Below are 26,454 nucleotides of genomic sequence, written 5' to 3'. Positions count from 1 at the left end.
TACAGTAGACCATCCCAATCCGTGTCGGTCACGCCGATTGCGAGGATTGCGTAGATTGCGTAAATCGCGCAGGTGAGGCGGATCCCCCCCGATCAGTCCCACCACGGGGAACATACGCCAGCACACAAATAGCGACCAATGGTACTGGAAGATTTTAACACCCTACCCCTAATCAAGTCCATAAGAGAAGATAACCTTGAAAATGTGCTCAAATTTTTGGTGGAAAATTACAAAGAATATGAGGTGAATGACAAGGGAGAGTATACCAGTAAAATCGAAATCATAGACAAGCAGACGCACTCCACACCTTTGTTTTACGTGACGGCGAGGAAAAATGATGAAGAATCGGTAGAGATATGTAAGTTACTAATTGAAAGATTTGCCATTTGTAATCCCACGGCAAAAGATTTAATGAAACAGACTTGCTTGTTTTATGCTGCCAGAGAAGGGCATACCAATTTATGTACGTATTTAATTGAAAAGGGTTGTAACCCTAATGACGCGGATAATTTTGGACAAACGTGCCTTTTTTATGCTTCAAGAGAAGGGAAGACTGAATGTGTGGAGACTTTAATAAAGAAAGGGGCCAACCCTAACTTGCTAGATTTGAATAAACAGACTTGTTTGTTTTATGCGTGCAGGGATGGGCGATACGACACCGTGAAGTGCCTGCTGGAGAACGGGGTGAACCCCGCCATCAAGGACGCGCAGAGGCGAACCGCTTTGACCTTCGCCAAGGGGAATGGGCACAACAACATTATCAACTTGCTCAAGAGTGCGGGGACCCTCAGCAAGCCGTCTGCGGAGGCGGCCACCACAAGTAGGTGCAGGCGCGAGGGAGGGGAAGCAGCGCTTTACGCAGTCAGGCCACACTGCTGTGCTGCCTCTGTGCTATCAGCCCACACTGCTTCGTTCCGTGCGTGCCCCTCTCCTTTCGCACTTTAAATCGACGCACATGTTAACTCATTCCGCGCTTTCCTTTTTTTCCCCTCAAAGAAAACGCAGCTGGTGCCCAAGGAGGGAAGGTGAAGAGTGAAGGAAACGCAGTTGCCAGCACCCCCGGGGATCCCAACAGTAATGGTAAAAAAAAAAATTTGACCGCCAAGAAATGCGCGTCCCTTTTTAAACGCACAGTGTATTATGCAACTGAAGCGGGGGTACCTTCAGCAGAGGAGTGCCTTTTGGGGTGAATTTTCTACGTTCACATATGTGATATCTCTCCGTTTGTTTTTTTCTTTTTTTCTCCCCCACATCTCCATTCACCCGTTCGTTAACTTCCCCACCCCTCGTTTAACAGCCAACGCGCTGCGAAAGAAGTATAAGCTGCAGTACCGGCCGCTGGAGGAAGAAGACCCGCAGCTGTGGGTGGACGCGCCACTGATCAAGTTAAAAGAATTTGAGAGGAAGTTCCCCGACATAGCCTTGTGGCCAAGGAACGTGACCACCACTCCAAACGTAGAAGTGAACCACTCAAATGATCCCTTCAACAAGCAGTGGTACCTTTTAGCCAACCAAATAATTCAGAGCCTAAGCAAATACGAAGGGGGGCATATCTTCGAAAAGCTAGTAGACGCGAAAAAACAAAACTGTCCAGATTACTACGATGTTATAAAAAATCCAATGTCATTTAGTTGCGTAAAAACTAAATTGAAGAAGGGTCAATACGGGTTGCCGACTGAATTTATTAAAGACGTCCAATTAATTTTTGATAATTGTAGCTTGTATAATACGTCTGGGTCCCTTGTTGCCATTACGGGGAAGAACATCGAGGCTTATTTTAACAACCAGTTAATCGTGACAGGGTACAATAACTTCGTCACCAAGGCGAACACCATAAATGAGCGTTTGCAAAAGGTGGAAGATGAAAATGTCAAGTGGAGTGCCGAGCGGGAGCAGCCGGGCGAGGAGAACAAGGAGCAGCAGCCAGTCGCACCGACCGTGTGACGCGGGGGACGCACACGCGCAAGAGCAAGAGCAAGCATGTACCTTCCCATCTGCCTATCTACTTACCTGTCGAATGAATCCTTTTCAACAGGGGGGAGGCGGCATGGCGTAAAAAGAGGCAGCACCTTTCCGCGTTAGCAGGGTGGACGCCCTGTGCCAAATGACAATTGCGTTAAAACGTATTCATCGCCCTTCTCGCGGCAGATCCCCGCCCATCGCCGACTCGGTTGCGCACTGGACTGCGAACGCGTCGTTCATGTGGCCTCCAATGGGGTGGCCAATTGGGTCCACAATTCGACCGCCAATTAGACCGCCAATTAGACCGCCAATTAGACCGCCAATTAGACCGCCAATTCGGCCACCAATTTAGTCACTAATTCAGTTTTTTATTGTATCGCTTCTTACACCTCTTATCATATTGCATGCCTGCAGCCACTCAATCGCTCACCCACCACTTCGTCCCCCTCTCACGTCGCGGAGCGCCCTCCCCGCCGTGCGCGTTTTTGGTCGCCACATCGGTTTTCCACGCCCATTTGCGAATTTGTAAATTTTTCAAGTTGTAATGTTACGAATGGAAATATGCACAAAAAAAAAGAAAAAAAAAAGAAAAAAAAAGAAAAAAAAAAAACAAAAAACAAAAAACAAAAAACAAAAAACAAAAAACAAAAAACAAAAAACAAAAAACAAAAAACAAAAAACAAAAAACAAAAAACAAAAAACAAAAAACAAAAAACAAAATAATCCAATTCTCCACCACATTTGTGTCTTTCTTAAAAACTAAATTAAAATGTTTCATTAACCTATTACGTTACGAAGATTTTTAATAAAACATGTTTGTAAGCATATATTCTCAATTTTTTTTATTTTTTCTCATTTCAACGCTTTATATGTGCACGTAAGTATGCCGGTTTATGGGCATACAACATTTTTTGTTTTTATTGTCACCCTCCATATGTGTGTTCTCATGCAACTTAAGGTGGGTACCATTTTTATGCGGTTTTATCGGCATTTTTTTGAGACATTTTTTGAAGACATTTTTTGAAGACATTTTTTTTAGCTCTTTTAATAAAAGTGAAAATGAGCAAAGGGGTAAAAAGGCTGTGGGGGCAGGAAAAGGATAAATGCGAGGAATTTTCCTTTTTCCCAACCTTCTGCATTTCCCCTTTCCCTGCACGTCGCATACATTTTGGCCCCCCGTTGAGCGCCCCACTTGTCCATTTCACCTGGACGCAACATCGTTTCGAAGCATACTTACCGCTCCACAGGAGAAGCAAATAATTCAACCATGTCGTCTACATGAGGAAGACGTAATTTTATGTCGTTCTTTTCGATCAAACCTATGCAAACAGGATTTTTTTTTTTTTTTGTGCGGCATGGTAATGTTACCTTTCCCCCACTTTTTACCTGAACGGTTCAGGCAAAATGCACACTTTTTTTCGAGTGTAAAGACATTAAAAATTATTCGGTTGAAATAAAATGCGCAAATGGAAAGAGGGGCGATGGAGGGTTTGCGGGTGGACATCGCTTAACAACGAGGTGAAATGGAAGGAGAGTCCAAATGGGGCGTAAAATGGAATGAACTTTTTTTCCCATTCAGTTAAGCGCGTAAATAGGAAAGTTTTAAAATTGCCTTTTTTGTGTTTGTTCTCTGCATCGAAGGAGGCTTGTCCCGTTTCTCCGTCGTGCGCGGGGGTCACATGTACACACATATGTGTATGTTTTTTATTGCCTTCTTGTTTTTTCGCTTTCTTGATTCCTTGTTTTTCCTTTTTCGCCCCCTTTTTTGAGCAACTTCAAGATGAGGCCCAACTTCGTTGCGCGAATTGGGCTTCTGTGCCTGCTGAACATATGGCTAAGCACATTTTCCTCGCCCCTTTTAAAAAATGGAGGGGGAAGCCGCTTCTACGCCGCTTCCCAGGGGGTAGACAAAATGCGGAGGAATTCTCCCCACAGCGCACGTGGTGATCTCCCCTCAGAAAGGATCGACCAAATGAACAACCCCATTTTAATCAAATTGATCAAGCAAGACATACCAGGGAAGAAAATGACAACGTACTATGGCCAAGTGGCCGTAGGAGAGAAGTCAGAAAATGTGGTGAATGTCTTATTCGACACGGGCTCTACCGAGTTTTGGATTCCATTCGAAAATTGCAAAGGAACCAATTTTCCCGATTCTCACAAAAAATATAAGCGCACCAAATCATTTAGAAATAAATTTAACAAGGAGGGTCTCCCAACGTTGTTGGAGGTTAACTATCTCAGTGGGAAGGTCATCGGGTTTGACGGTATGCCAAGGGAGTTGCGCCAACACAACTGCGTTGGGACTGCCCTGTAGGTGTTACCCCATCCCCATTTGCATAGCATTATGAGTGCTGTTTATCTCCACACTGGGTTGTGACAACTGTGCAGGCTACGACACGGTAAAGTTGGGCGCAAATCTCTCCGTTCCGAACACAAACATTGCCTTTGCTGTACGTTTAGGAGAAAAGAAGGAAGACAGACCTACTCGACTGCTTCATCGTCGTGGTCTACTAGCCATTTTACGGATAGTCATATATGTTTAGAAAAAAAAAAAAAAAAAAAAATAGTTAGGCCACAAATTTTTCCTAATCATACACCTTGCAGACGAAGATAGAAATACCCGTCTTAGAAGAATTTAAGTGGGTAACATTACATGGCGGGTGGAATTGCCCTTCTCATGTGTGTTGGGGAAATGTTCAGAGGGCATTTCCACGGCTGGTCACACTACGCTGCTGTTACCTTGTGTATATTTCTTCCCCCCCCCCCCCCAAAGGATGGCATTTTAGGTCTCGGATTTGAGAACGAGGATTCGAGGAAGCGCGGGATGAAGCCCTTGTTAGTCTGATTTTGTTGCCTTCGCCAGGGGGGTGACCCTTCTGTGCCTTCACGGATGGCCGCTTATCACCCCCGCGGGGGGTCACCAATATGTGCTCAATTAGACGTACTCACGCATATGTACTCACTCATGCGCATAAACGGATGCCCCTCCATACTTGACTCTCCCCAGCTTGGACCATTTGAAGGATGAAAATATCTTAACGGAGAGGGGCTACAAGAACCAGTTTGGCTATTACCTATCTGATAGAGGTATGAGTGGGCAGCTCGACCAGAGGAGGTTCTTCTAGATACATCCTTGGGATGGATTATCTGTCCATCTGCATCGTTTGCCCCCTCATCCGCATCGGCTATAAGTTATTACCTCTTTGGCGCGCCTTCCTTTCCGCAGGGGGGTTCATCAGCTTCGGGGGGGTGGACAGCCGGTTGAAGAGATCATCCGAGGAGGAAGTTATGTGCGTGGATGCCCCTTAAAGGGTGTCTCCTTCGGGGGGGGTGCCAACATATGTGTCTGTATGGGTGTATGTGTGTGTGTGTGTATGCTTCCCCTTTTGCTTACCCGTTTGATTACCCATTTGCCTACCCATTTGTCACTTCCCTCCTCATTTTTACCCCCAAAACGGGCCAGGTGGAGCCCCGTTTCGACCGAGATGGGCTTCTGGACAAGTGCGCAAGGGAGGGTTCCCATGCAGGGGATCGCATAAAGGGGTTCCCATGAAGGGGTTCCCATAAAGGAGATTGCTTGGAGAGTTCCTCGAGTGTTTCTTTTTCCAGCCCCGTCCCTCGAGTGCTTCTTTCTCCAGCCCCGTCCCTCGAGCAAAAGTTGGAGCGATGAAGCATATACATGTACATATATACGCATGCGTGTTCATGTGCGTCCCGCTTCTCCCCCCTTCCCTTCTTTCCCAGTCGACATCGTGGGAGTGAGAAAGGAATACGAGCCAAACGTGAACGTCAAAGGAAACCAAAAGGAGGTGGTCGTGAAGTACGAAGGTTTTCACGATGGAGGGAAGAAGTCCATTGTGGACACAGGGACGTTCTTTATATATGCCCCGAAGAAAACGATGGAGAGTTACCTAAGCGGGTTGGAAATAAATTCTTGTGAGGATAAAGACAAGCTCCCTTACATTGTGTTTCAAATAAAATCGAAAGGAATTGAAGGGATAAAAGGCTCGGCCGTCATCGAATTGGTTCTTTCGCCAAACGACTACGTCATTGAGTACCTGAATGAGGAGAACTGGACCAGAGAATGCGTCGTGGGGATTCAGGCAGACGAACAGAAGGAGGAAAGTCACATCGACGGATGGACACTAGGGCAGATATTTATAAAATCTTACTACACCATTTTCGATAAGGATAATTTACAAATAGGCTTCGTTCGAAGTAGGAAAGAAAAAGGAAACGAAAAAAAGGGCGACCATTTTAGGGGGTCATTTCTTAACGTAAGGACAAAGAGGGGCAGCGGTAGTGGCAATGCCCGTCGGAGGGGGACTTACAACGGACCCCTCTCAGCATAAAAAGGGGGGTATGTTCAACATTGGCGAGGCGACTCCTGCATCTCAGGTGGGGGGAAAATCTGCCCATAAGTAACACTCATTGTAGCTACAACGGGGTGGTCCTCCACACGAAATTTTCTTCACCGCCTGTAAATGGCTACCTGTTAGGCAAATTTAAAATTTTGAAAATGTATCCAAATGGGTACTTGCCGCATGTAGGGCTTCATCCCGACTTTGTATTTTTTCAAAAGAGGAGGGCCCTTCTTCACACACCTGTTGCGCTTGTGCATGCCGGGGGGGTAAGCCACCACGCAATGGCAAACTGTTTTTTTTTTTTCCCTTGCAATAGGGGTGAAAAAACTGTTTTGTAGAAATTGTTTACGAACTTCGCAAAGAGTTCACACATTGGCATTGTTAAAAAGTGAAAGGGTGGTTGCTACGGGGGGGGGAAAAAAAAAGAAAAGGTGTCTCCCTGGGAACACACCATGTAGGCGTACACACAGGTTACATAAACGGACGCAATTCTGATGAACTGCTAAATTTATAGTTCGGAGTGGCTCCCGGTTGGGAAGTTGAAAGTGGAACTTCACTTGGGGAAACGTTTCACCCTGGTGGACACGCGCTGAAGTAACAAGCACAGCGGTCAGCACACATAAGTACCCCCCCTAAGCAGCACCACCCCGGTGAACAGAAAAATGTGAAAGGCCACTAACCTGAAGCTGATTGTGCAACGCATTATATGTGCATAGAGAATTGCCTTTTTCGAAAAGGGAAAAGTGAACAAACCAGCTTTCTTTCACTGCAGTCTCCCCACTCCCCTTCCCCCGTCACGTTCTTCTTGTAAGCAAAAATTTACAAATAAAAAATTCCATGCACGTTAATTTTGAACGCGATTGGTCGATTACGACGGTGACGGGGCAGTACCAGGAGGGCGCATAAAGCGAAACTTAGCACCATTGACACCTGAGGAACGCTTTGCGCCATTTGCTTGTGGCAAGAGAGGAATAAAACGGGTCCTACCCCAGCCTTATCTCTCTCTTTTCCCTTCGGAAAAACGGGGGTGCGGAGGTGACCACACACACACACATGCATGCATACATACATGCGTATAAAAATATATTTATATAGCTATGGCAGGTGATGGTCGTGGCGACGGTTGTGCGTTCATTGCACACGGGCATTGTGCAACGCAGGCGCAGCGTAGTGTCTGTGCATTTGTGAGTATACCTACAGGCGTGCACCTCCGCATGGCGCGTACAAGGCGCACGCGGCCATCACACCAGGGCTTCTCGTTTTCGCCTCTTGAAAAATTCATATTTTACAAATAAAATACACACAAAAAAAAAAAAAAAAAAGGTAAGAAGCGTAAAAATGGGGGGAAAAAATGATCATAATGATGGTAATTATCGTCTCGCTGCTGATCGCGGTGCTGACCGTGGTGCTGACCGTAGTGCCGCTGATGGTGCGGCCCGTCAGAGGTTGTCCAAGTCGATGTCCTGGACCTCCTGGTCGACGTAGGAAAGCTCGCTCACTGGCGATATGTTGCCATTCATGTTGGCCGCGCTCTTCTCCTTTTTCTGTCGCTCCCACAGGTCTTTGCTGGCGTACAGCTTCACGTATTCTGCGGGATTAGCGGTGGGATTAGCGGTGGGATTAGCGGTGGGATTAGCGGTGGGATTAGCGGTGGGATTAGCGGTGGGATTAGCGGTGGGATTAGCGGTGGGATTAGCGGTGGGATTAGCGGTGGGATTAGCGGTGGGATTAGCGGTGGGATTAGCGGTGGGATTAGCGGTGGGATTAGCGGTGGGATTAGCGGTGGGATTAGCGGTGGGATTAGCGGTGGGATTAGCGGTGGGATTAGCGGTGGGATTAACGGTGACATTAGCGGTGAAAGGATAGTGGACGGGTAGTGAGCAGCCGCGAATGGGTACCACCAGGGGGTAATTTTCGAACTGACGAAGTGACCCCCTCTCGTGGAAAACTCTCGGACGACCACAAAAGGGACCAATTCGTTTAGCCCAACCGGCAAGATGGTGAGCTAAGTTAGAGGGGCCAGCACAGGGGTGGCCACTCCAAGCAGAACGCCTGGCATACTGCTGCGACGTACCTTTCACCTTCTCTTCGTATATATTTTTATCCTTCATGAGCAAGGACGCCGCGTCGCTATTCAGGGGATCTGATGGGTTTGGGTAGGTCAGCAGCTGGGGCAGGAAAACTTCGAAGACGTTCACGAGGCCTGCGGTAGGGGGGTGGGCACAGTTGTGCTGGTTGCTTCGACTGCAGTGGCGAGCGGCGCGTCAGCTCGTCTCCGACCCAATGAGCGGCTCCAGCCCAGTGAGCGCCGCCAGCCCAGTGCGCGCCTCTCCTTACTGTATAAGGGGGTCCACGTCTGGTTAATCACATCCAGACACACCGATCCGGACGCTTCGTCCACATTTGGGTGCAGCAGCTTGTTGATAAATCCAATCGACGGAGAGGCAAAGGGGTAGTCATCTGGCAGGGTTACATGAACCTTCCATATTCCTCCTTCGTAGGCGGCTAATGGGAGAGGGGGGTGAAACGGGGCTGAATGAGCACACGGAGAGGTGACGTAAAAAGGGGGGGGGCATTTCCCTGTTGCCTTCGCGCAGGTCGGTTCGACACGGACACGGACACGGACACGCACACATACACACACGTATGGATGGTCATTCGGATATTCACACGCATATCCGTATGAATATCCGTATGCATATGCCTGTACATAGCGGTCACACCGCGCGCGGACGACCGCCCCGTGCGCCCTCTGCATACTCCCGTTCGGCCCGTGGAACATGACGTCGAAGTCCTGCGTGCTGCCATTGTTCAGCTCCAAATCGTACCCAGCCATGATACTGCGGTGAGAGGGGGAGAAGGAGGTAAACGGATCATTTTCACCATTTTCACCATTTTCACAATTTTGCACATGTACAAGCACGAAGGAACACGCGAGAGTAGGCGCGGAGCCACCCTCTGGAAACTTACAGCTTGGTGAAGTCGCATTGCTTTCTTGTTAGAGATGCCTGCTGATTCATTGTACAGTTGCCGTTTTGTCGCTATATTTTTTTTTTTTTTTTTTTTTCCCCTTTTTTGGGTGTGTGGTTGGGGAGGAATTCCCTCTGCGGTGGCGCCTTTTCCTTTGGGATGTCTTTATCTCTGCCGACTGAACGTATGTCGCGCGGGACGGCGAGACTTAACCAGTCGCTTTCAATCTGTGCAACTCGGGATGCACGCGCGGGGGTTGCTAAAGGTTGCCCCTTAGTTGCTTCCGTTACGTGTGGCAAACGATTGTGTGCCTTCCAACTGGAGTGATGGAAGCACACCCGTGGGCGGCGATGGCCAAAAATGCAGTTCGTTTGATGGTTTGCCGGTTTGCTGGTTTGCGTTTTTGCGTTTTTGCGTTTTTGCGTTTTTGCGTTTTTGCGTTTTTGCGTTTTTGCGTTTTTGCGTTTTTGCGTTTTTGCGTTTTTGCGTTTTTGCGTTTTTGCGTTTTTGCGTTTTTGCGTGTTTGCTCGTTTGCTTGTTTTCTTCTTATACTCTTTTCTTCCTTCCTTCCTTCCTTTCTTGCTTTTTTTTTTTTTCCTTCTCGTGCCAACGCGTTCTTATCTAGTTGGGAATGTTCAGAGGGGGAAAAACCAAATGAGCAGTGGCGCACAAAAATCGTGCTGAAGAAAATGTCACGGGGGGAAGATATGGGGTGTAGCCTGCTTGAGTATGGAGGGGTGTCAGCCGCTCTGCAGCGTTTTTAGCGATCCACCATTAGTGCTATGTGCGTATGTAGTGATAGTCCCTCCGTGAACATGCATATGGCGGTGAACGTTTACGTGCATTGGGATGAACTTGCATGTGCAGGTGGTGTCACTTAGTATTTTGTGTGCCTGCCACTTTGTTGTGAAACGCTCCATTCTTTTGGGGATGATCATTTAGGCATACCTTCCTCTTTCACAGTTTCCTATGATTCCCCCCAGTTGTGTGTTTATTTCGGCTCGCACGTGAACCTTTTGAGTGCTCCCCTCGTGTTTACCTGTTCTTGTTCCACTTGACACCTCCGCTGGTTCGTCCCTCTACCTTCTTTTGCCTCTTCGCTGCTCCTCCGCGGGGCACTTCACTCCCGTTTGGTATTCTTTTTAGCAAAAAAGTCGTGACGCGGGAAGAGGATCGCTTGTGAGACCTGTGCGGTGTGGAACTAGCGATGATTGCAAAGGGGGAAAAAAAAAAAAAAAAAATTTACTAAATGGTTTTATTTTGACTGGGGAGGGAGCAAAATTGTATGTAGCCCTGTCCTCGTGTGTGGCGAATGAGTGAGCAGATGGTTGGACGGGCCTTCGCGCTGATGGAAGGAACGCCATGCACGTTCACGTGTGCCGACGCAGCTTCATTGAGGCTCCCTTTCGCTCAACCGAGTTGTCTGTCGGTTTGAAAAACTCACCAACGTCGCTGTGCCGCCCGCGCAGTGTGCCTTGCCCCTCCCCTTTTTGCAATCTCTGGCAAAGTTGTGTTTAAGGTGTTGAGGCGATCAATGGGAAAAAAAGAAAAAAAACAAAGCGAAGGAAGAAGCAGAGCGAACGGATGACAGCTTAGACAAAGCAAAAAATATACTCGTCGTGTACCAGTAACTTCCTGCGGGTGTATTTCGCCCCTCTCACGGTATGCACAAGGGAAGCGAAGAAGTTGCACGAGGGTAGGTGAACAGGACTGTGGGGGGAGAATTGGGCGCGCTTCGGCAGATTGCGCGTACGTGCGGGGTGTGAAGCACAGTGATGCAATGTGATGAGAATACGCGTAGTGTCCTCACGCAGGTAATGCTACACGGAGGCGTATGCGTGTGACCAGGAAAAATAAACACCAGTTGACCAAAAAAAAAAAATTACAGTAAGGAGTACACACAAGGGTATATCTTTTGGAGCGCATACTTTTGGAGCACGCAGCTTTTGGGGCACACAGCTTTCGGAGCAGGTATTTTTTTCCCGCAAACGTGAAGAACAAGTAAAATTACAGCTTCGTTTACAATCTGGTTTTAGCCGCGCGTGTGTGTGAAGGGGAGAGCAGCTGAGGAGCGGTGGTCATTGGTTTGGCGAGGGGGGCGTAAAAATAATGCCACTGCTTCGAAATGGCGAGGTGGAAACGCACATAAGGGTGCTATTCACATATATATACGTGCGCGGTGTGTACGAGGCAATGCCCACAAGGGGAGTTTACACATGTTTACACATATGAACTCATTCGCGCGATACACATGATGCGTGGGTACACTCGCTTCAACGCGTGTATGCGTATGTGCACATGTGTATTTGTCGTATGTTTATCATGCTGGGAAAAAAAAAAAAAAAAAAAAAAAAAGCCCTTCAAAAAGTACGCCTTCCAGTGAGCTATTTATTTTGTTAATTTTTTTTTAAAAAAAAAAAAAAAAAAAATTCATAAACATAAACAGAGCAAAAGAACAAGTGAGAAATGAACTTTGGCCAAATGGTCCTATGGGAAATTACCAAGAGGTTTTATGAACTGATCGTATGAGATGTACACTTTTTTTGTATTGTCGTGGATGGCATATTTGGACAAACAAACGGGCGATGTGCGCGTTCGACTGTGAAAGAGCTAATAAATCCCGGGGGAAAAACTGCCCATAGTAGACAATAATGCATTATCGGGAAAAAAAAAAAAAAAAAAAAAAATTAATCAGGTGAGGTGATGAGCTGGATATGCCGAACGCGCAGTGGACAGACACTTCACAGAATCGAAAAAAAGGTGGCGCCCAAAGGGATCGAGGGTTCACTGCGCGGGGGTTTACGCAAGCTGAGTTTATGCAAGCGGAATTTACTCGCACGTGCCCCAGTTGGCAACTTCCCGCGCGTCACCTGTAACTGCGCATGTACTGACGCATCTTCGCGCGTCTCTCCGGTTGAGTCTTCCCTACCCTCTGGAGAAATGGCTCATCGCGCTGAGCATTTCCCCGCAGATCGACGCTGAACTGTTTTTGATTCCCCCGGGGGGGAGGAGGAGATTCGAATGGTCAGCAGAAGTAGCACGCAAGCAGGGTTATCAGCGCCACGAGCGCAGTTCGAGTGACCAGTCAGATGCGAGGCATTCACCCGATCAATGATCTGCTCGAGGAGGCAACCAAAACGCCCGTTCGCGCGCGGGAGTGGCGTAATATAAGACTTCTCTCCACGCGAATGCTTCGCACGCCGCGTACATTTAGCGCACCGTTCCGATGTGTGAGGGGGTGAAGCGTGGGCATTCCGTATGTAAAAAAAAAAAAAAAAATAAAAATAAAAATTCAGCCCTGTTCCCGCGAACGATTTATCGCCTGAATGGTTGATCATCAACTTTGGTAAACTTTTTTTTTTTTTTTTCCCATTGGTGTTCAAAATGGATACACACATAGGGGTTGGTAAAATGAAGAAGTGGGAAAGGAAAGATGGGTAACCCTTGAAAGGGCATACCTGCTGCGCAGCAAAAGGGGTTTCCTTTTATGCGCACTGCAAAAAATGTGTAACGAAAAAAAATTCCTCGCGGGGGCCACTTCCATCTTCGGCGTATTTCAGTTGGGGGGGGGGGGAATAACCCCACTGCGCAGTACAAAAAAAAGGCGAATGTGCCCACAAGGGAGCGCCGACGAAGAGGAATTTCCTCCATAAGTTGGCCTTTTTCTTTTTTTTCACAAAATGGGCTGATTAAAAAGTCTCATCTGTGTGGAACGTCGCACAGATGAGAAGGTGCCCTGCTGAGCTTCGTTTTTGTCTTTCACCCCCCATGTTGGCTACCTTCCATCCTGAGTTGAAGCTGGGGAGTAAAAATGGGTAACATTTCGAGGGGGGTCCCGTATGTTAGAGGCGGGGTATCGGGAGCTAATCTAGCAGAGCGGAAGACCCCCATGGTGACCACGCAACGTTTGAGCGGTTAAACGTGCGAACAGGATCAACGGCTACAAACTTCATTGCGAGAAGGCATGGCCTATCTCGTTGAGCTCCTGGACGAAATTCTCCGGGCGAACAAAATCAGTGGTGCCGTAAATAATTTTTTTGTTCATTTTTTCCTCCAAGTCTTTCAAAGCGGAAACTTCGATGTAGTTCCCCCCCCCAATGACAAAGATGATGTAGTCCTTCACGTGGTCCTGTTTGATGTAGCTCCTTTCCACATGGCTGCCTCCAACGGTGGCATCACTTGGAGGGGTCTTCGGGTCGATGTACACAAACTGGTCGTTCAGAGAGGAGGGTTTATTCTCAATGAGCGTTTCAACGAGCTTGGTAATTTTTATTTCCCGTCTTTTTGGCAGCAGACTTTTAGCCCCCTGTAGGATGTTTATACCCTTATCGATGAAGATGTTGCCGTACGTGTTGAGTTGATCTTTAAAGGTGGCTGTGGTGCCGCTGTTCGAGTGGGTGAGAGGAGCACTCACATGGATGTGTATGTTCATCGTTTTTAATTTTTCCAACTGATTTATAAAATAAACGGCTGAAATGTCTATGCTCATGTTTTTTAATTCTTGCAGAAATGTGTCAAATGCCAGTTTGTTCATATTTTTTTTGGCCAAATATAAGCAGAGAAAAGCTCTATACTTATCCGTGGGGGTTCCTTTTGATGAGGCAAGGATATCCTTCATGTGCTGAGTGCAGACTTTCTCATTGCAACTTTCAAAGTCAAATTCGTTTTCATAAAATTTGTCCAATTCTCTATCCTTAATGTTTTTGATGAGCTCGGTGAGTATGTTCGTGTGCATGTCTAGTAGCCTCTTATGCTCCGTCATTTCGGGGAGGATGTTCATCGCCGACATGAGTCCCCCGGTGATGTTATCCCCCAAGCCGCTGCCGCCGCTGCCACCGCTACCCACGCCGCCAACCACGCCGCCTCCCCCCTTGTCGCTCTTGTTCAGATTTTTCATCTTCTCGTTGTACTCATTTAGACACTCGCTGATGTTGTTGGCGACTTCGGGGAAGGGCTTATTACAGTTGGAGGCGAAGAAGGAGTCTCCAGTGTCAATATCGTAGTTCTTTACGGGTCCGTTCGGGGTAGCGTTCCCCGTGTGGGAAGTACTTCTGCTACCTTCACCCCCCTGATGGAGACTTATCTTGTTCAGCTTTATATCAAAAACATCATGAATCAGTGCCTGGTAAGTCCACGCGTGCTGCACCATGACACTCAAATCGACTTCCCTATCGACCAAAATGAGCACGGGTCTCTGCACCGTCTTGGAGTTAAAAATGTAATTGTTTGTAGACCTCAAGTTGACCAGCTCGTAAATCTTCCTGTGCAGCTTCTCCGCAATAGTTTTGGACGGGTAGGACGAATTGGAGGAAACCCTAATGATGGGGATAATCCCCAGAGTGACCAAAAAAGAAATCACCCCTTCAGTTATCCTCTCCATCACATTTTGAATCACATGATCTTCATTTGTATGTAAAATTTTGAAGCAATTGGGGATGTTCAAGGAGAAGGTGCTGCTAGACAAGCTAACAAATTTTAAATACCTATCTGTAATTTTGGACACATGAGAAGCCACATTATTTTTTACACACTCATTTGCAAAGTAACTTAGGTTCTCTTCGCATACATACGATATGAAGTTAATGTAGTAACTTCCATACATGTGGTTGCACATGTCCTTCACAATTTTGTCTATATTTTCTTTGTTGTTATCTACGAGATAGACTGCATTAACCTCCGGGATGGTGCTCCTCTGTCTGTGTAGATTCAAATTTAGGGTTACACCGTGGTGCCTCAGATTGCCCACTTTGAGTAACGGCGCGAGGATGTTCTGCCCCTCCGAATCGTATATTAATATTTTCCAAATTTTGTCGTGCGAGTAGTAAAGGATATTTCCGCTGCTGCTCAGGTGGTCGTGGTACTCGTTCAGGTTCAGCATGCTGATGGCGCTGCTTTTTTGCTGCTCCTGGATGTTGAGCGACATTTTGGGGGGAGGCAGTTTGGAAGGAAGCGGTTTGTAAGGAAGCAGTTTGGAAGGGTACCCTTTGGAAGGGTACCCTTTGGAAGAGCACCCCTTTGGGGGCACACTACCTCTGCAGAGCGCGCGAGCGGATGGCTTCCCCCCCAGGTTTACACTCTCTCACGTTTGCTGACCATTTGGGCATCCCCTTTCCAAACATTGCGCAGTTGGGAAGGCTGCCTCCTCCTGCCTGGGGCAGTCCGCGGCGGGCCTCCCTTCGTTTGTTTGTAATCGTGCGGCCCGCGTTTAACCGGTTACTTTACGCGCAAGGGATGCTAATAATGCTACGTATCGCTGGTATGTGAGGAAGCATATATATACGCACATATATATGTATATATTTTTTTTTTTTTTTTTTCCCTTATGTCGCTGCCATGGTATCGCTTAAAATTGCAAGCTGAGCGAGCAGAGCCGAGCAGTTGCGCCTGGACTGCGAACAGTTCGCCTTTTTGCAGGCCGCCAATCGTTTAGGATTTCCGCATATTCCTATTCTACTTCGCGCAAGTGCGCCCAGTTTTTTTTTTTTTTTTTTTTTTTTGGGAGAGCCTCTCCCTCGCTTCGTTGTTACTCCCATGTTGGCATATCGCCTCCCCCACTTTTTATTCACGCTGGGCGATTTGAAGTGGCCTCCCGTTCGATCTCCTACTTTGCGTTTCGCGAAACTGTGCATATTGCTTAGGTTTTTTTTTATTTTTTGTTTTTATTTTTGACGCGTTTAACGTGTTAGCGGGGGAGAACATACACATGCATAAGTAGTTATATGCGTGAAGGTGGGACTCACTGAGCACTGGAGGAGCTTGGGATTTCCTCCCCGCGCAGACGCATTACACATGAAAACATGGATGTACAGCTGACTTGCGGCACACCAACTGCATATTTGCAAAGGAAGCGCCACCGAATCTACAGCTCTTCTCTTGGGGGGGTTCCCTTTGTGTAGTCCTTCAAGGTAATTTCATAGTACACCTTGCCGATGCCACCAACGGGGATGCCAATTCGCCTGTACAGGGAAGGGGCAAATGCGTGAAGGAAGCGTATGTGCATGGGTGAAAGAAGCTCCCTTCAGATGTGCATGCGTCCTCTCTTGGAAACAACGGAGTAATCCTTTTAAACCTTAGCTCGCCAACGCACATTCCTCGCAGTCCCGCATTTAAGGGAGTGACGTTGTGTTCGCCGACCTTGGGGGGGAAAGTGTGCGTGACTGGGCGGGTGCACGTTCGCAGTGGAAGAAAAGGTTGCGGCGGAACGGGCGAGTAACTAAGCGACGACGCGCGAGCAACTAAGCGGCGGCGTGCGAGGTGGCACGACGCGATAAGCACCAGGGCGAGCAAATCAACCCATTCGACAAGACACAGACATACGCGAATCTTGCGCGTAGTTAAATGCTCATTCATTTACTATAATTTTCTGCTGGGCGTAGCCAAATTGGTAGTCCTGCGAAATTGGAGGGAGGAAAGTTACAACGTTGTATGAACAGGTTTGAGCATCGGCACAGAGGGGAAAGCTTTTAAGCGGGATGAGCGTCGGTACATGTGAGGAGACGCTTTCTGCTGTGCTACCGATAGTATGTGAGGCATTATATGCACCCCCGGGGCTGCGCGTAGCCGATTTGGGAACAGTGGCGAGATAGGAAAAGGGAAAAAGGAGAAAGGTAATAGGCAGCAAAGCGATAGGGCGGTTAAGCGATAGAGCAGCTAATCGATAGCGCAATAACCAGTTGAGGGAGTCGGCGGATGGGCTTGTCGACCACCTATCGAGGGCGCTTACAGAAAGTCCTCATTTCAATGTCGGCCTCATCCCGAAGGTCCAGGCCGCACCGCAGAGAAGACCCCCGCAAGACACGGACGCTGAATTTATTTTTCACTTCGTATTCGTCCAATTCTACGTATGCATCATCGTCCGTTTTCGCGACGGATAGGAAGCACAGAAGGAGCAAGTAAAAGGGCGATTGCTTCATCTTCGATTGGATAGTGTGTATTTATGCGTTCGCGTCGGTTTGCGGCGATTATAAGTGCGCACACAGTGTGATCCTTTTTTAAGACGACGCAAGGTGAATTTTTCTGTTTTAGACTAAAGCATGTGTTGCGCGCGCTGAATGGGCGTTTAGTCATAACGCTGAGCGATGCATCCGTTTTTCCGGCGCAGCGGGAAAGAAGTTTTTCAAAAAAAGGCAAACACGTAAATATGCGAGTTTGCGAATGCACACGTGCGTGTATTTATGTGTGTACTTATGCGTGACTGCCCTTTTCACCCACCGCAGTGGCTTTTTTTTTTTTTTTTTTTGGTGAGTGGATAGGCAAACGAGCGTTCTACGTGCCACTTGTGCTTTTGCCTGTTCCCACCTGTTTAAGGCAAACGTGAAATTATTGCACACGTGAGAATATCCTTTGCCGTGTGAAGCAGCTTGAAAAGTGGTGAATCACAGCCCCCTCCCCCCCCAGTCGGTGTACGCAACTTTTTCATAAATGAAAATTCATCTTTTCTTTATTTTTGTTGCTCTAATAAAATGTGCTATTTGCGCGAAAAAATTTGCACACGCTGGGAAGTACGCAGGAACATATTTAAGGCATCGTGGGGCGGAAGAAATGACCAGGACGACGCAGAAAAGGCGTCTACACGTGAACGACATAAACGCATCAAGAAAGAGCGTAGTAACAGCTAGCCATTTTAAGAGTATCCCTTTTATAAATAAAAATTACGCGAAAGAATGCTTTATTAAAAACCATGACCAAGTGGTGAGCATAGCTCAATTCAGACGTTTCAATAAATTATGGGCCAAAAAAAAAGGAGTGGGAAGCACCAAAAACGGAAGAGATAGTAACCCCAAAAATTTGGGGGTAAAAGTACTAGGAAATAATTTCGCCCATGCTGGTAATATTATAGTTAGACAGAGAGGAAGGACCTTTAAACCTGGTCATGGGGTTAAGCAGGGAAGAGATTTCACCCTTATTGCTACGAAACCGGGGAAAGTCCACTTTTTCAACCGAGTTGTAAGTATCGTCGATGTGAGTGACCCAAAGCCAATGACGTATGCGGACGTTTACCGAGAGGATCCAACCATCTTGACTTTGTCCAGGGTGTGGACCTCAGCGAAGTGAGCAGACGGTGTGGAAACGGAAGCAAGATCGTAGGGAGGTGTAGATGGAGGTGTTGCTTCCGGTGTGTGGAGAAAAGGATAGACTCTTTTACTAACCACATTTTTGCGTTCATGCGTAAAGAGGAGCATGTGTACGTTTTCTTACATTTTTAAAGTATTTTTTTTTTTTTTTTGTGAATAGACTACAATTCGATTTTAATTTTCCCTTGGGGAAATGCAAAACGGGAGTAGAACTTTATGTAGACATTGTTGAGTCCCTTTTGCAGCTTATTTGTGACGGCCATGCCAAAATTTTTAAACATTTTTTAAACTATAAAGTGTGCCGACTGTGGGGTTAGCCCTTTTGCAGAAAAGCTGGAGAAGGAACAGTTCAGGTTGTCCAAGCGCATTGGTTAAAGATGTCGCACTGCTTATGTGGCATCGTGGGGGAGTCCCATTTTGGGAAATGTGAACTGTTCATACTTTTTTTTGTAGGAGTGATTTGTTTTGAAAAAATGTGAACGGTTCATGCTTTTTTTTGTAGGAGGAGTGATTTGTTTTGAAAAAATATGAACGGTTCATATTTTTTTTTTTTTTTCCTGTGTGTGTGCAGAATGATTTACTTATTTGTAAGAGTCTGAGCAGTACCTAGTCGGTTCTCCCCTCCGAGTTGCGTTATCAATGAAAAACGGACGGCACAACCAAAGGGGAGCAATTACATTTTCTTTTGAAAGGAGCAAATGTACTCCTACTGCTTGAACAATAGATCAGTGCTTCCTTCACAAAGTGGAGAAAAAATTTATCCTTATGACGTTACGGCTATTTGTTAGCCCAAATGGAAAAAAAAAAAAAAAAAAATAGCTAGCCAGCTAGCTACAGTGCAGCTGACTAAAAATGAACAAAACGATGGAGTATATATACCGCCACAACTGTCTACAGTTGCAAAATATGCCGCGTTGCAATGAACATTTAAAAATTAATTCCTTTTTTTCGGGAACGAATTTTCCCCATTTCTGAAGAGCAAAAAAAAACTCGCGTGTGTTTAGTTCCCGTACAGGTTACATCACAGACGGCAGCTACTTCCTTTTAACGCTTTGTAAAAGTTTGACCAGTTGGTTAGCAGTAAAGGCGAAGTACTTATATTTCACGTTATACGAGTGGCACGAGCAAATGTGCACAAATGGGTGTGCAAAAAAAAAAAAAAAAAAAACTGCATTGTCGATCAGGCTGCAGTCAGGTAAAGGCGAAGTAACCAGACACGAGCCCACCATTTGAAATTGTTTCATAAGAAGGGGCGAAATTAAGCTGATTTATTGGCCCGTGTCTCCCCCCAAAAAAATAAAAGCAACAACAACGGCTTAGCAGCCATAACGACTTGGCAGCGATAACCAGGACGATGTTCGGGAACCAAAGGACGAACCACGAGTACGCGCCCCCCATGGTGATCAATGTGAACAGCAAGCAAGTGAATCCCCCACCTTTAAGTTACAAAAGCTACACACCGAGGAGTATAAATCTGGGCCCAGTTAGCAGTCAAAATGAGTCAAACGCAGGCGATCACATGAAGAATTATGTGCAATATTATGGGAACCGAAATGGCTCTGAAATGGAGCCCTTGAAGCATACCACTTCGCAGTACATACCGAGGAGAAGAGACGATCGACAGAAAACGATGGGCGTGTTGGGCCTGGCCAAGCAGTGGAACATTAACAGGGCCGACATAAACCACATTGTAGCTAACTACGCAAATGCAATTCGAGTGCCGACTAACCACAGCTTTGACGGTAGCACTCAGGTGAGGGCATTTCACAACAGTAGGCCAGAACATGTTAAGGAAATACCCCCATTAGAAGTTCATAAAAGTAAAATGAATTCTCCTCCAGTAGAAAGAAAGACAACACCCATCAGTGTTGAGAGCGAAATGGACAGTAAGAGAGGTCTACCACTCCTGGGAAGGGAATACCAATCTGTGTACCTTAGGGGAAATCAAAACGGCCATGTGGTGGGAGAAACGGGGGAACGTCCAGCCATGTCAAGTCAGGTGAAAAAAAAAAGTGTCACAGTAAGTAATGGTGAAAAGGATACCTTTTTTGGAGGTCCCAAGCGAGAAAATAACATTGCCATTTCGACAAATTTCCAGTCAAGCGGGGATGAGAAGTTTAGCAGAGGAAAAACACACGTGGGTAGGAACAAAGCGGATGGACAAAAGGGGGAACAAAGAAACAGCAAAGTAGGTGAAGAGTTAAAAAGTGATCGGCTGAGCACTCCCCGTAGGTGGAACAACGACCAATTGTTAAGTAGTGTCACCATGCAGGAATGTCAGCGTAGGAATGGAAAAAAGGAACATACATCTCCACAGCGTGATGGCAAAAGTGCCCAAAAGGGTGAGTCTTCCACCAAACCGCTAAAACATCGAAGCTGTAGGGAACAATTACCAAACAACATTTCAATCAATTTGAAAAGAGACATGTTTGACGTGACCAAAGGGTTACGCCTCTTCGAGCATATGATAGTCGTTGATAAAAATAGCGTACTCAGATTGTGGAATGGCTTTGAATGGAAGAGGGTGGAAAATTATTTCCAATTTGTGACGACCGCTAGATATGACCATAAGGGACACCTCTGGTGTGTTAACAGTTCGTATGAGCTACTCAAAAGGATGAAAAGGAAATTTAAAAACTTTGGGCATTTGGCTAACGAAGAAATTGTAGATATCAGTTTTGATAAAAAAAATGTCTTATGGTGTGTTAATCGTAAGGGGGAGTTACTCAAGTGGAGTAGAACCAAATGGACTAACGTGCCATTTTTTGGATTTCATAAATTGATAAGTGTGGCCTTTGATAGTAGGGGAGACCTCTGGGCTGTCAACACGAAGAGGGCGTTGGCGATGTGGTGTGAAAAGGACCGTTGCTGGAATGAAAAAGTGGTGAAGGATGATTTAAAAATATGTGCCATCGATTTTGACAACGACGGGCACATTTGGGTCGTTTCCACTGCGGGCGCGCTGCTGACCTATTCGCAGGGCCACTGGGTGAACTTTGGGTACGTCTGCTTGGACCGCTTGCTCTCGGTGGGGTTCAGGAAGTGCGCAGTGAGCGATGAGCGGTGAGCGGCGAGCAGTGAACAGCTGGCTTGGTTTGGCTTAGCTTGGCTGAAGCAAATCGGTGCTGCAGGGGGGAGGTGGCTCGCTCGGTTCATTCGGAGTGCGCCTCCCCTTTGAATGGGTCCCTTTGAATGGCTCTCTTTTTTGCTGCTTCGCCGTTCCGGCTTCACCCGCCTGCTTCCACAAACTCCTTACTACATTGCATACCTTCTAAAGTTACCATTTATGTGCAACGGTATTTTGTATGTACACCATCCGGTTAAGTGTGACCATGCGTCGCGAAGCGAGTCGATTCGTACGCAAGTGCACAACAGAGAACCTCCTGTTGCACGCCAAGTGGGGAGCCTTCCTCCACCACCTGTGAAGGGACTAAAATGGAGACACAAATCCGCATAACGGGTAAGCGTACGTTTTTTGTTTTTTGTTTTTTTTTTCCACTCCGCAGTTAGACATATCTGTTTGAAAAGGAGAAAGGGATGTCTCACAAAAGCTTCCACGTGGGGTAAACCGCTAAGCAGTTAGCCAACTCGTGGAATGCATGCGTTATGCCTTTTCCCCGTCACGTGGCGATGTGCTCCTATGATGAATGTCCATAGGAGGCACGCGCCCCAGTGTGTGATAAGAAGGCGGGAAAACCGCTGAGCCAGATGGGCCACCCGTGTGGACGCGGCCAAAAAGGACGAATTGAAATGTTTGGAAAATCAATGCAGCAGTTTGGGGTTAGTTACAAATGGAGTGGTTTTGGGTGGGGGGCTACGCTTTATGGCCACCTCGCTCGAGGAGAGTACATATAAAAAAAGGGGAAAAAAAAAGGAAGCACCCCCCAATGCAGGCATCCAAACAGCATCGCATCAGCGCAGCAACTCTGCAACGCCGCAGCTCCAACGCACCCCGGTCAGTAAACCCTTTTGACCGGGGGGACGTGCTCCATCTCGTCATCCAGCGGCTTCGTGATGACGCCCCTGTAGGTGGTGAAAAACTTCGCCTTCTCAACGTCCCGGTCAGTCATCCAAGTTAGGGAGTGTTTAAGAAAGGCCTTATCGTCTCGCTCGGGGAAGTCATCCCTTGCATGCGCTCCCCTGGACTCCTTTCGCTCTATGGCGGCTAAAATGGTTTGAGAAGCCAACGTTAGTAAATTTTCCAGCTCCAGCGTTTCGATCAAATCTGTGTTCCAAGTCAGCGTTTTGTCCTTAACGTAGACATCATTAAACTGGGAGCAGATGGTGAGTATCTGTTTGTAGCCTTCTTCTAGGAGGGGTCCAATTCTAAAGACAGCAGCATGTTTTTGCATGCACACTTGCATTTTCTTTCGTATTTGTGCTGTGGAAATGGTTCCTTTGTTGTACCTTATTTTGTCTAGCCGCTGTATAGTTTCGTCGCCTATATCTGCCTGCGCACTGATGGGGGGGATATTTGGCTTATCAATTTCCATGATGGTTAGGGAGGCCCTTTTTCCGAAGACGACAATATCTAGGAGGGAGTTAGCTCCCAATCGGTTGGCCCCATGGACGGATGCAGAAGCCGCTTCTCCTGCTGCGTATAGCCCTTTAACAATGATGTCTTCCCCTTCCAACGTGCTCACCCCTTTGGACGAATTAACCCTCTGTGTTAGCACCTGCGTTTTATAATTGGTTGGTATGCCCCCCATGTTGTAGTGCACCGTTGGGAGCACAGGAATATACTGATTGGTGACGTTCACTCCTGCAAATATTTTGGCTGTCTCCATTATGCCTGGCAGTCTTTCCTTTAACGTTTCGTACGGCAGATGTGTCAAATCTAGGTAGATATGATCTGCATTAGGGCCACACCCTCTGCCTTCATTTATTTCTATAGTCATGGCTCGACTGACTACATCTCGACTAGCCAAATCTTTCGCTTTCGGGGCGTACCTCATCATGAATGCTTCTCCTTCCCTGTTCCTCAGTATGCCTCCCTCCCCTCTACACCCTTCAGTAATTAAACATCCAGCTGGATATATCCCTGTGGGGTGGAATTGCACAAATTCAAGATCCTGCAAGGGTAGCTTGCTCCTCGAAACGATTGCATTTCCATCTCCTGTGCACGCATGTGCTGACGTGCAAGACAAGTAAGCTCTCCCATACCCCCCAGTAGCAATTACCGTATGGGGTGCAAAAAATCTGTGAATCTTCCCATCAGCTATATTTAAGCAAATAACCCCAATGCATTCGTTCTGACTAGCCATTAACAAATCAAGAACAAAATACTCAACGAAGAAAACGCAGTTGTATGCTAATGATTGGCCATACAATGTATGAAGCATTGCATGTCCCGTTCTATCCGCGGCAGCTGCACATCTGTATGCTTGTCCTCCCTTCCCATATTTTAAGCTTTGCCCTCCAAATGCCCTTTGGTAGATTTTTCCTGATTTTGTTCTAGAAAAGGGTAACCCAAATTCTTCTAGCTCCAAAACGGATTCAGGTGCCTCTCGACACATGTATTGAATTGCATTTTGGTCCCCTAGCCAGTCGGACCCTTTGATCGTGTCGTATGCATGCCACCTCCAGTCATCTTCAGTCATGTTGCCTAACGCGGCGTTTATACCCCCTTGTGCTGCCACAGTGTGTGACCTTGTTGGGAATAACTTACTTATGCATGCCACTTTGTAATTATTTTTGGATAACTCCAATCCAGAGCGGAGCCCCGCTCCTCCTGCGCCCACTATCACCGCATCGTAGTGGTGGTCCACAATATCGTAGGCTTTTTTTTTCACGCTGGAAAAGTTGAGGCGGGTCGAAAGGGCAAAGGCGGGGGAGCACTTGCGGCGAACGGTGAGCATTCTTCTGGGGGGGCTGGCGAGGACACGCGAAAAGAAGGAAAGCTTTCAGGAGGGGTCACAGCAGGGGGATGAGTTGGCCAGGTTGACTTAACTGACCAGGATGACTAGGTTGACCTGGCTGGCTAAACCAATTACGCTAACTACGTTGACCAGGTTGACTTAGCTAACCAGGCCGACCACACCGGGGCAATGCTTCTTGTCTCGGATCGGCCACATGGGCGGTGTGCACTGCGCGCGTTTCCCCCCTTTGCAGATCCAACGTGCGGAGAGTCTTCTTCCGTTTTGAAATTACCCTTAAAGCGGTGGCGGGTGTGCACTTCGCATGTGTGCTGTGGGTGGCTGCTCAATTCGGGGGTACGGGGGAGAGCAAGCGCAATTCCTCCGGTAGGCTACAAACCTGCTGAGATGTATGACGCTGGGGAGAAGCGCATCCAGAGAGTACTACACATAGTTTGGCTGGCATGTTTTTTTTTTTTTTAAAATGCAAAATTGGTTTTTCGTGAAGGGGATTTATTAATTGTGAAGGAGCCGCTGTTTTTTTTTTATATTTTTTTTTGGATACTTGGTGGGCCGCTAACGGTGGTGAAATGCAGCTGGCTGAGCGACCGAACAAGTCGCTGCATCCGCGCGGTCAGCTTAACGGCTCGTACACGCCCCGTGGAGGAAGGTGCCTCCTGCGTGCGTAAGCATGGTTAACGGGTGATGTGATGACCACATAGGCATACATGTGGAGGTGTTTTTTTTTTTTTTTTTTTTTTCGTTTCTCCGTTGGGTGGAAAATGGTCCGCGTCGGGAGGCCCGCCCCAACTGCGACACCGTTCGCGTGAAATTTGCAACGAGCCTTAAAAGGCGTGCGCACTGCCCGTCCAGGTGCTCATTTTTCAATTCCTCAGGAGTGAACAAAAGTTCTATACCCCCCCAGGTGGTGTTAGGCCATCACGGGAAGTGGACCTCTGCTCGGCTGTGGTTAAAAAGGGGAAGCACGGCGGGATGAAGCGAGGAGAAAGCACCTGGTGATCAATCATTCGCACCCTTCACGGTGTTAGAGGTGTAAGCGGCGTTCATACTGTTTGCATTGTTCACGCTGCTCATGCTCACATTTCCCTGTGCGTACACACACCGGGGGAGGGACCATCTACCTGCCTGGAGAGACACTACACTTGCCTGCACAGGTACGGAGAAGCGCAAAAAATGCAGCCAAGACGGCGTTCGTTAGAAGCTGCCCACGCGGAGATGCAAATTTGCACACAACAATTTAGGGAAAGAAGAAATGCTCATTAAATGATGCGTTAAGTGGAGCTAGAAACTTGCGTGCTGGTAAAGTCGTGTAGAGAGGGGAACAAAAAACAAAATATGCCTCCTCTACATGGCGAAAATGTAAAAAAAAAAAAATTAAAGTGTGGTGAGTACCTCCATAAGCATGTTTCCACCAACACACACATGAGGATGGTTGACCACATGGGTGGGTAGAGGAATACCTCGGTCAGGCCGACCTAAAGAGATGCCCCGCATTCGGGGGGGGACAATCAACAGGTAACGTTGGAACGGCGTTAGCTATGTAAGATGCGCGAAAATGTTGCAGGTTTGTTTATTTATTTGCCTCATTTATTTGTGTCACTTATTTATTTGCCTTATTTATTACTTCTTTTTTTCTTTTTTTTTTTTTTTTTTTTTCCCCTCCGCACGGTGACCAACCCCAGGTGCATCCTCTCGAAAGGCCCAAACCCCAATTAAGAAAAAAAAAAAAAAAAAAAAAAAAATCCGCATTGTAACATTACGACATTGCAGAATGTGTGACTAATCTGTGTGACCGCGCAACGCTCGTTCGAAAAATAAAGAAGCGATCCAAGGGTCAACAGAAAGTGCGTGCAGTAGTCTCATAAGAGGTACTTCCCAAAGTAGAGCAGTCGGCCAAAGCGTAGATAAATGCACGTGAGGAAGGAAACATACACGGGCTGATGAACGAAGGCTAGGAGGTCCCCTCTCCCTGCAGGCGCATAACTGCCACGTAGCCCTTCGCCTTTTGCATAATAGGCTCCACCCCTCCCATGTGTATGAACATGTGCGTACAAGCTAGTATACTTTTTAGATTTTCTTTTTTCTCCCCCCCTCAACCCTAACACTCCTAAGCCTGGTTCAAACATGAGAGGTCACCTCGACGATACGCCTCTTACCCTAACACACAAAAGTTAACTACCCGCGAGTTGCAAAAAAAAAGCCATT

The 26,454-nt window shown here is 47.1% G+C and overlaps 8 protein-coding genes across 8 annotated transcripts, besides 14 other annotated features; 4 read left to right on the top strand and 4 right to left on the bottom strand.

The window, feature by feature from the left end:
* Positions 1 to 138: 138 nt before the first annotated feature.
* Positions 139 to 1,944, top strand: PVX_111040 (uncharacterized protein; the record flags this gene model as incomplete). Its single annotated transcript, XM_001608383.1, has 3 exons — positions 139 to 820; positions 997 to 1,080; positions 1,298 to 1,944. 3 exons carry the CDS (start codon positions 139 to 141, stop codon positions 1,942 to 1,944), a joined length of 1,413 nt encoding a protein of 470 aa, XP_001608433.1.
* Positions 1,945 to 2,900: 956 nt separating this feature from the next.
* Positions 2,901 to 2,929: a microsatellite.
* Positions 2,930 to 3,540: 611 nt separating this feature from the next.
* On the top strand, positions 3,541 to 6,676 carry PVX_111035 (aspartyl protease, putative). The gene is made up of 8 exons (XM_001608382.1): positions 3,541 to 4,229; positions 4,354 to 4,415; positions 4,570 to 4,608; positions 4,739 to 4,800; positions 4,973 to 5,052; positions 5,192 to 5,255; positions 5,429 to 5,466; positions 5,710 to 6,676. Exons 1-8 carry the CDS (start codon positions 3,743 to 3,745, stop codon positions 6,315 to 6,317), a joined length of 1,440 nt encoding a protein of 479 aa, XP_001608432.1. The 5' UTR covers positions 3,541 to 3,742; the 3' UTR covers positions 6,318 to 6,676.
* Positions 5,418 to 5,441: a microsatellite.
* Positions 6,513 to 6,538: a microsatellite.
* Positions 6,677 to 7,381: 705 nt separating the features above from the next.
* Positions 7,382 to 9,397, bottom strand: PVX_111030 (ubiquitin-conjugating enzyme, putative). Its single transcript, XM_001608381.1, has 5 exons — positions 9,300 to 9,397; positions 9,090 to 9,169; positions 8,667 to 8,834; positions 8,404 to 8,532; positions 7,382 to 7,917 (listed from the first exon to the last, which is right to left on the bottom strand). The coding sequence occupies exons 1-5, from the start codon at positions 9,347 to 9,349 to the stop codon at positions 7,769 to 7,771; spliced, it is 576 nt and encodes a 191-aa protein (XP_001608431.1). The 5' UTR covers positions 9,350 to 9,397; the 3' UTR covers positions 7,382 to 7,768.
* Positions 7,479 to 7,501: a microsatellite.
* Positions 7,641 to 7,663: a microsatellite.
* A 1,925-nt stretch (positions 9,398 to 11,322) lies between the features above and the next one.
* Positions 11,323 to 11,349: a microsatellite.
* A 1,321-nt stretch (positions 11,350 to 12,670) lies between these two features.
* PVX_111025 (vesicle transport-related protein, putative) lies at positions 12,671 to 15,222 on the bottom strand (the record flags this gene model as incomplete). The annotated part of the gene is made up of 1 exon (XM_001608380.1): positions 12,671 to 15,222. One exon carries the CDS (start codon positions 15,220 to 15,222, stop codon positions 13,249 to 13,251), a length of 1,974 nt encoding a protein of 657 aa, XP_001608430.1. The 3' UTR covers positions 12,671 to 13,248.
* A 744-nt stretch (positions 15,223 to 15,966) lies between these two features.
* Positions 15,967 to 17,404, bottom strand: PVX_111020 (hypothetical protein). The gene is made up of 5 exons (XM_001608379.1): positions 17,023 to 17,404; positions 16,815 to 16,849; positions 16,654 to 16,689; positions 16,369 to 16,433; positions 15,967 to 16,255 (listed from the first exon to the last, which is right to left on the bottom strand). The coding sequence occupies exons 1-5, from the start codon at positions 17,210 to 17,212 to the stop codon at positions 16,159 to 16,161; spliced, it is 423 nt and encodes a 140-aa protein (XP_001608429.1). The 5' UTR covers positions 17,213 to 17,404; the 3' UTR covers positions 15,967 to 16,158.
* Positions 16,169 to 16,200: a microsatellite.
* Positions 17,405 to 17,840: 436 nt separating the features above from the next.
* Positions 17,841 to 18,353, top strand: PVX_111015 (50S ribosomal protein L27, putative; the record flags this gene model as incomplete). The annotated part of the gene is made up of 1 exon (XM_001608378.1): positions 17,841 to 18,353. The coding sequence occupies one exon, from the start codon at positions 17,841 to 17,843 to the stop codon at positions 18,351 to 18,353; it is 513 nt and encodes a 170-aa protein (XP_001608428.1).
* Positions 17,902 to 17,927: a microsatellite.
* Positions 18,354 to 19,769: 1,416 nt separating the features above from the next.
* Positions 19,770 to 21,440, top strand: PVX_111010 (hypothetical protein, conserved; the record flags this gene model as incomplete). Its single annotated transcript, XM_001608377.1, has 1 exon — positions 19,770 to 21,440. One exon carries the CDS (start codon positions 19,770 to 19,772, stop codon positions 21,438 to 21,440), a length of 1,671 nt encoding a protein of 556 aa, XP_001608427.1.
* Positions 19,809 to 19,828: a microsatellite.
* Positions 20,943 to 20,966: a microsatellite.
* Positions 21,441 to 22,081: 641 nt separating the features above from the next.
* On the bottom strand, positions 22,082 to 24,750 carry PVX_111005 (flavoprotein subunit of succinate dehydrogenase, putative). The gene has a single exon (XM_001608376.1). The coding sequence runs from the start codon at positions 24,229 to 24,231 to the stop codon at positions 22,330 to 22,332; it is 1,902 nt and encodes a 633-aa protein (XP_001608426.1). The 5' UTR covers positions 24,232 to 24,750; the 3' UTR covers positions 22,082 to 22,329.
* An 883-nt stretch (positions 24,751 to 25,633) lies between these two features.
* Positions 25,634 to 25,660: a microsatellite.
* Positions 25,661 to 25,721: 61 nt separating this feature from the next.
* Positions 25,722 to 25,745: a microsatellite.
* Position 25,746: 1 nt separating this feature from the next.
* Positions 25,747 to 25,790: a microsatellite.
* A 421-nt stretch (positions 25,791 to 26,211) lies between these two features.
* Positions 26,212 to 26,267: a microsatellite.
* Positions 26,268 to 26,454: the final 187 nt, after the last annotated feature.

Source organism: Plasmodium vivax, chromosome 6, assembly GCF_000002415.2.
Source record: "Plasmodium vivax chromosome 6, whole genome shotgun sequence".
In the NCBI taxonomy this organism is placed as follows: Eukaryota; Apicomplexa; class Aconoidasida; order Haemosporida; family Plasmodiidae; genus Plasmodium; species Plasmodium vivax.
This window is presented reverse-complemented; position numbering and strand designations above follow the sequence as displayed.

Bases quoted from the DNA above. Each gene is read 5' to 3' on its own strand.
- PVX_111035 (XM_001608382.1), top strand. From the start codon at position 3,743: ATGAGGCCCAACTTCGTTGCGCGAATTGGGCTTCTGTGCCTGCTGAAC. The intron at 4,230-4,353 runs GTATGCCAAGGG...ACAACTGTGCAG, and splicing joins GAAGGTCATCGGGTTTGACG to GCTACGACACGGTAAAGTTG. The intron at 4,416-4,569 runs GTACGTTTAGGA...TACACCTTGCAG, and splicing joins ACACAAACATTGCCTTTGCT to ACGAAGATAGAAATACCCGT.
- PVX_111030 (XM_001608381.1), bottom strand. From the start codon at position 9,349: ATGAATCAGCAGGCATCTCTAACAAGAAAGCAATGCGACTTCACCAAG. The intron at 8,533-8,666 runs GTAAGGAGAGGC...CCCCTACCGCAG, and splicing joins GACGTGGACCCCCTTATACA to GCCTCGTGAACGTCTTCGAA. The intron at 7,918-8,403 runs GTACGTCGCAGC...CTAATCCCGCAG, and splicing joins ATACGAAGAGAAGGTGAAAG to AATACGTGAAGCTGTACGCC.
- PVX_111020 (XM_001608379.1), bottom strand. From the start codon at position 17,212: ATGAAGCAATCGCCCTTTTACTTGCTCCTTCTGTGCTTCCTATCCGTC. The intron at 16,850-17,022 runs GTAAGCGCCCTC...GGCTACGCGCAG, and splicing joins CATTGAAATGAGGACTTTCT to CCCCGGGGGTGCATATAATG. The intron at 16,256-16,368 runs GTTTAAAAGGAT...TTCCCTGTACAG, and splicing joins ATGTGCGTTGGCGAGCTAAG to GCGAATTGGCATCCCCGTTG.
- PVX_111005 (XM_001608376.1), bottom strand. From the start codon at position 24,231: ATGCTCACCGTTCGCCGCAAGTGCTCCCCCGCCTTTGCCCTTTCGACC.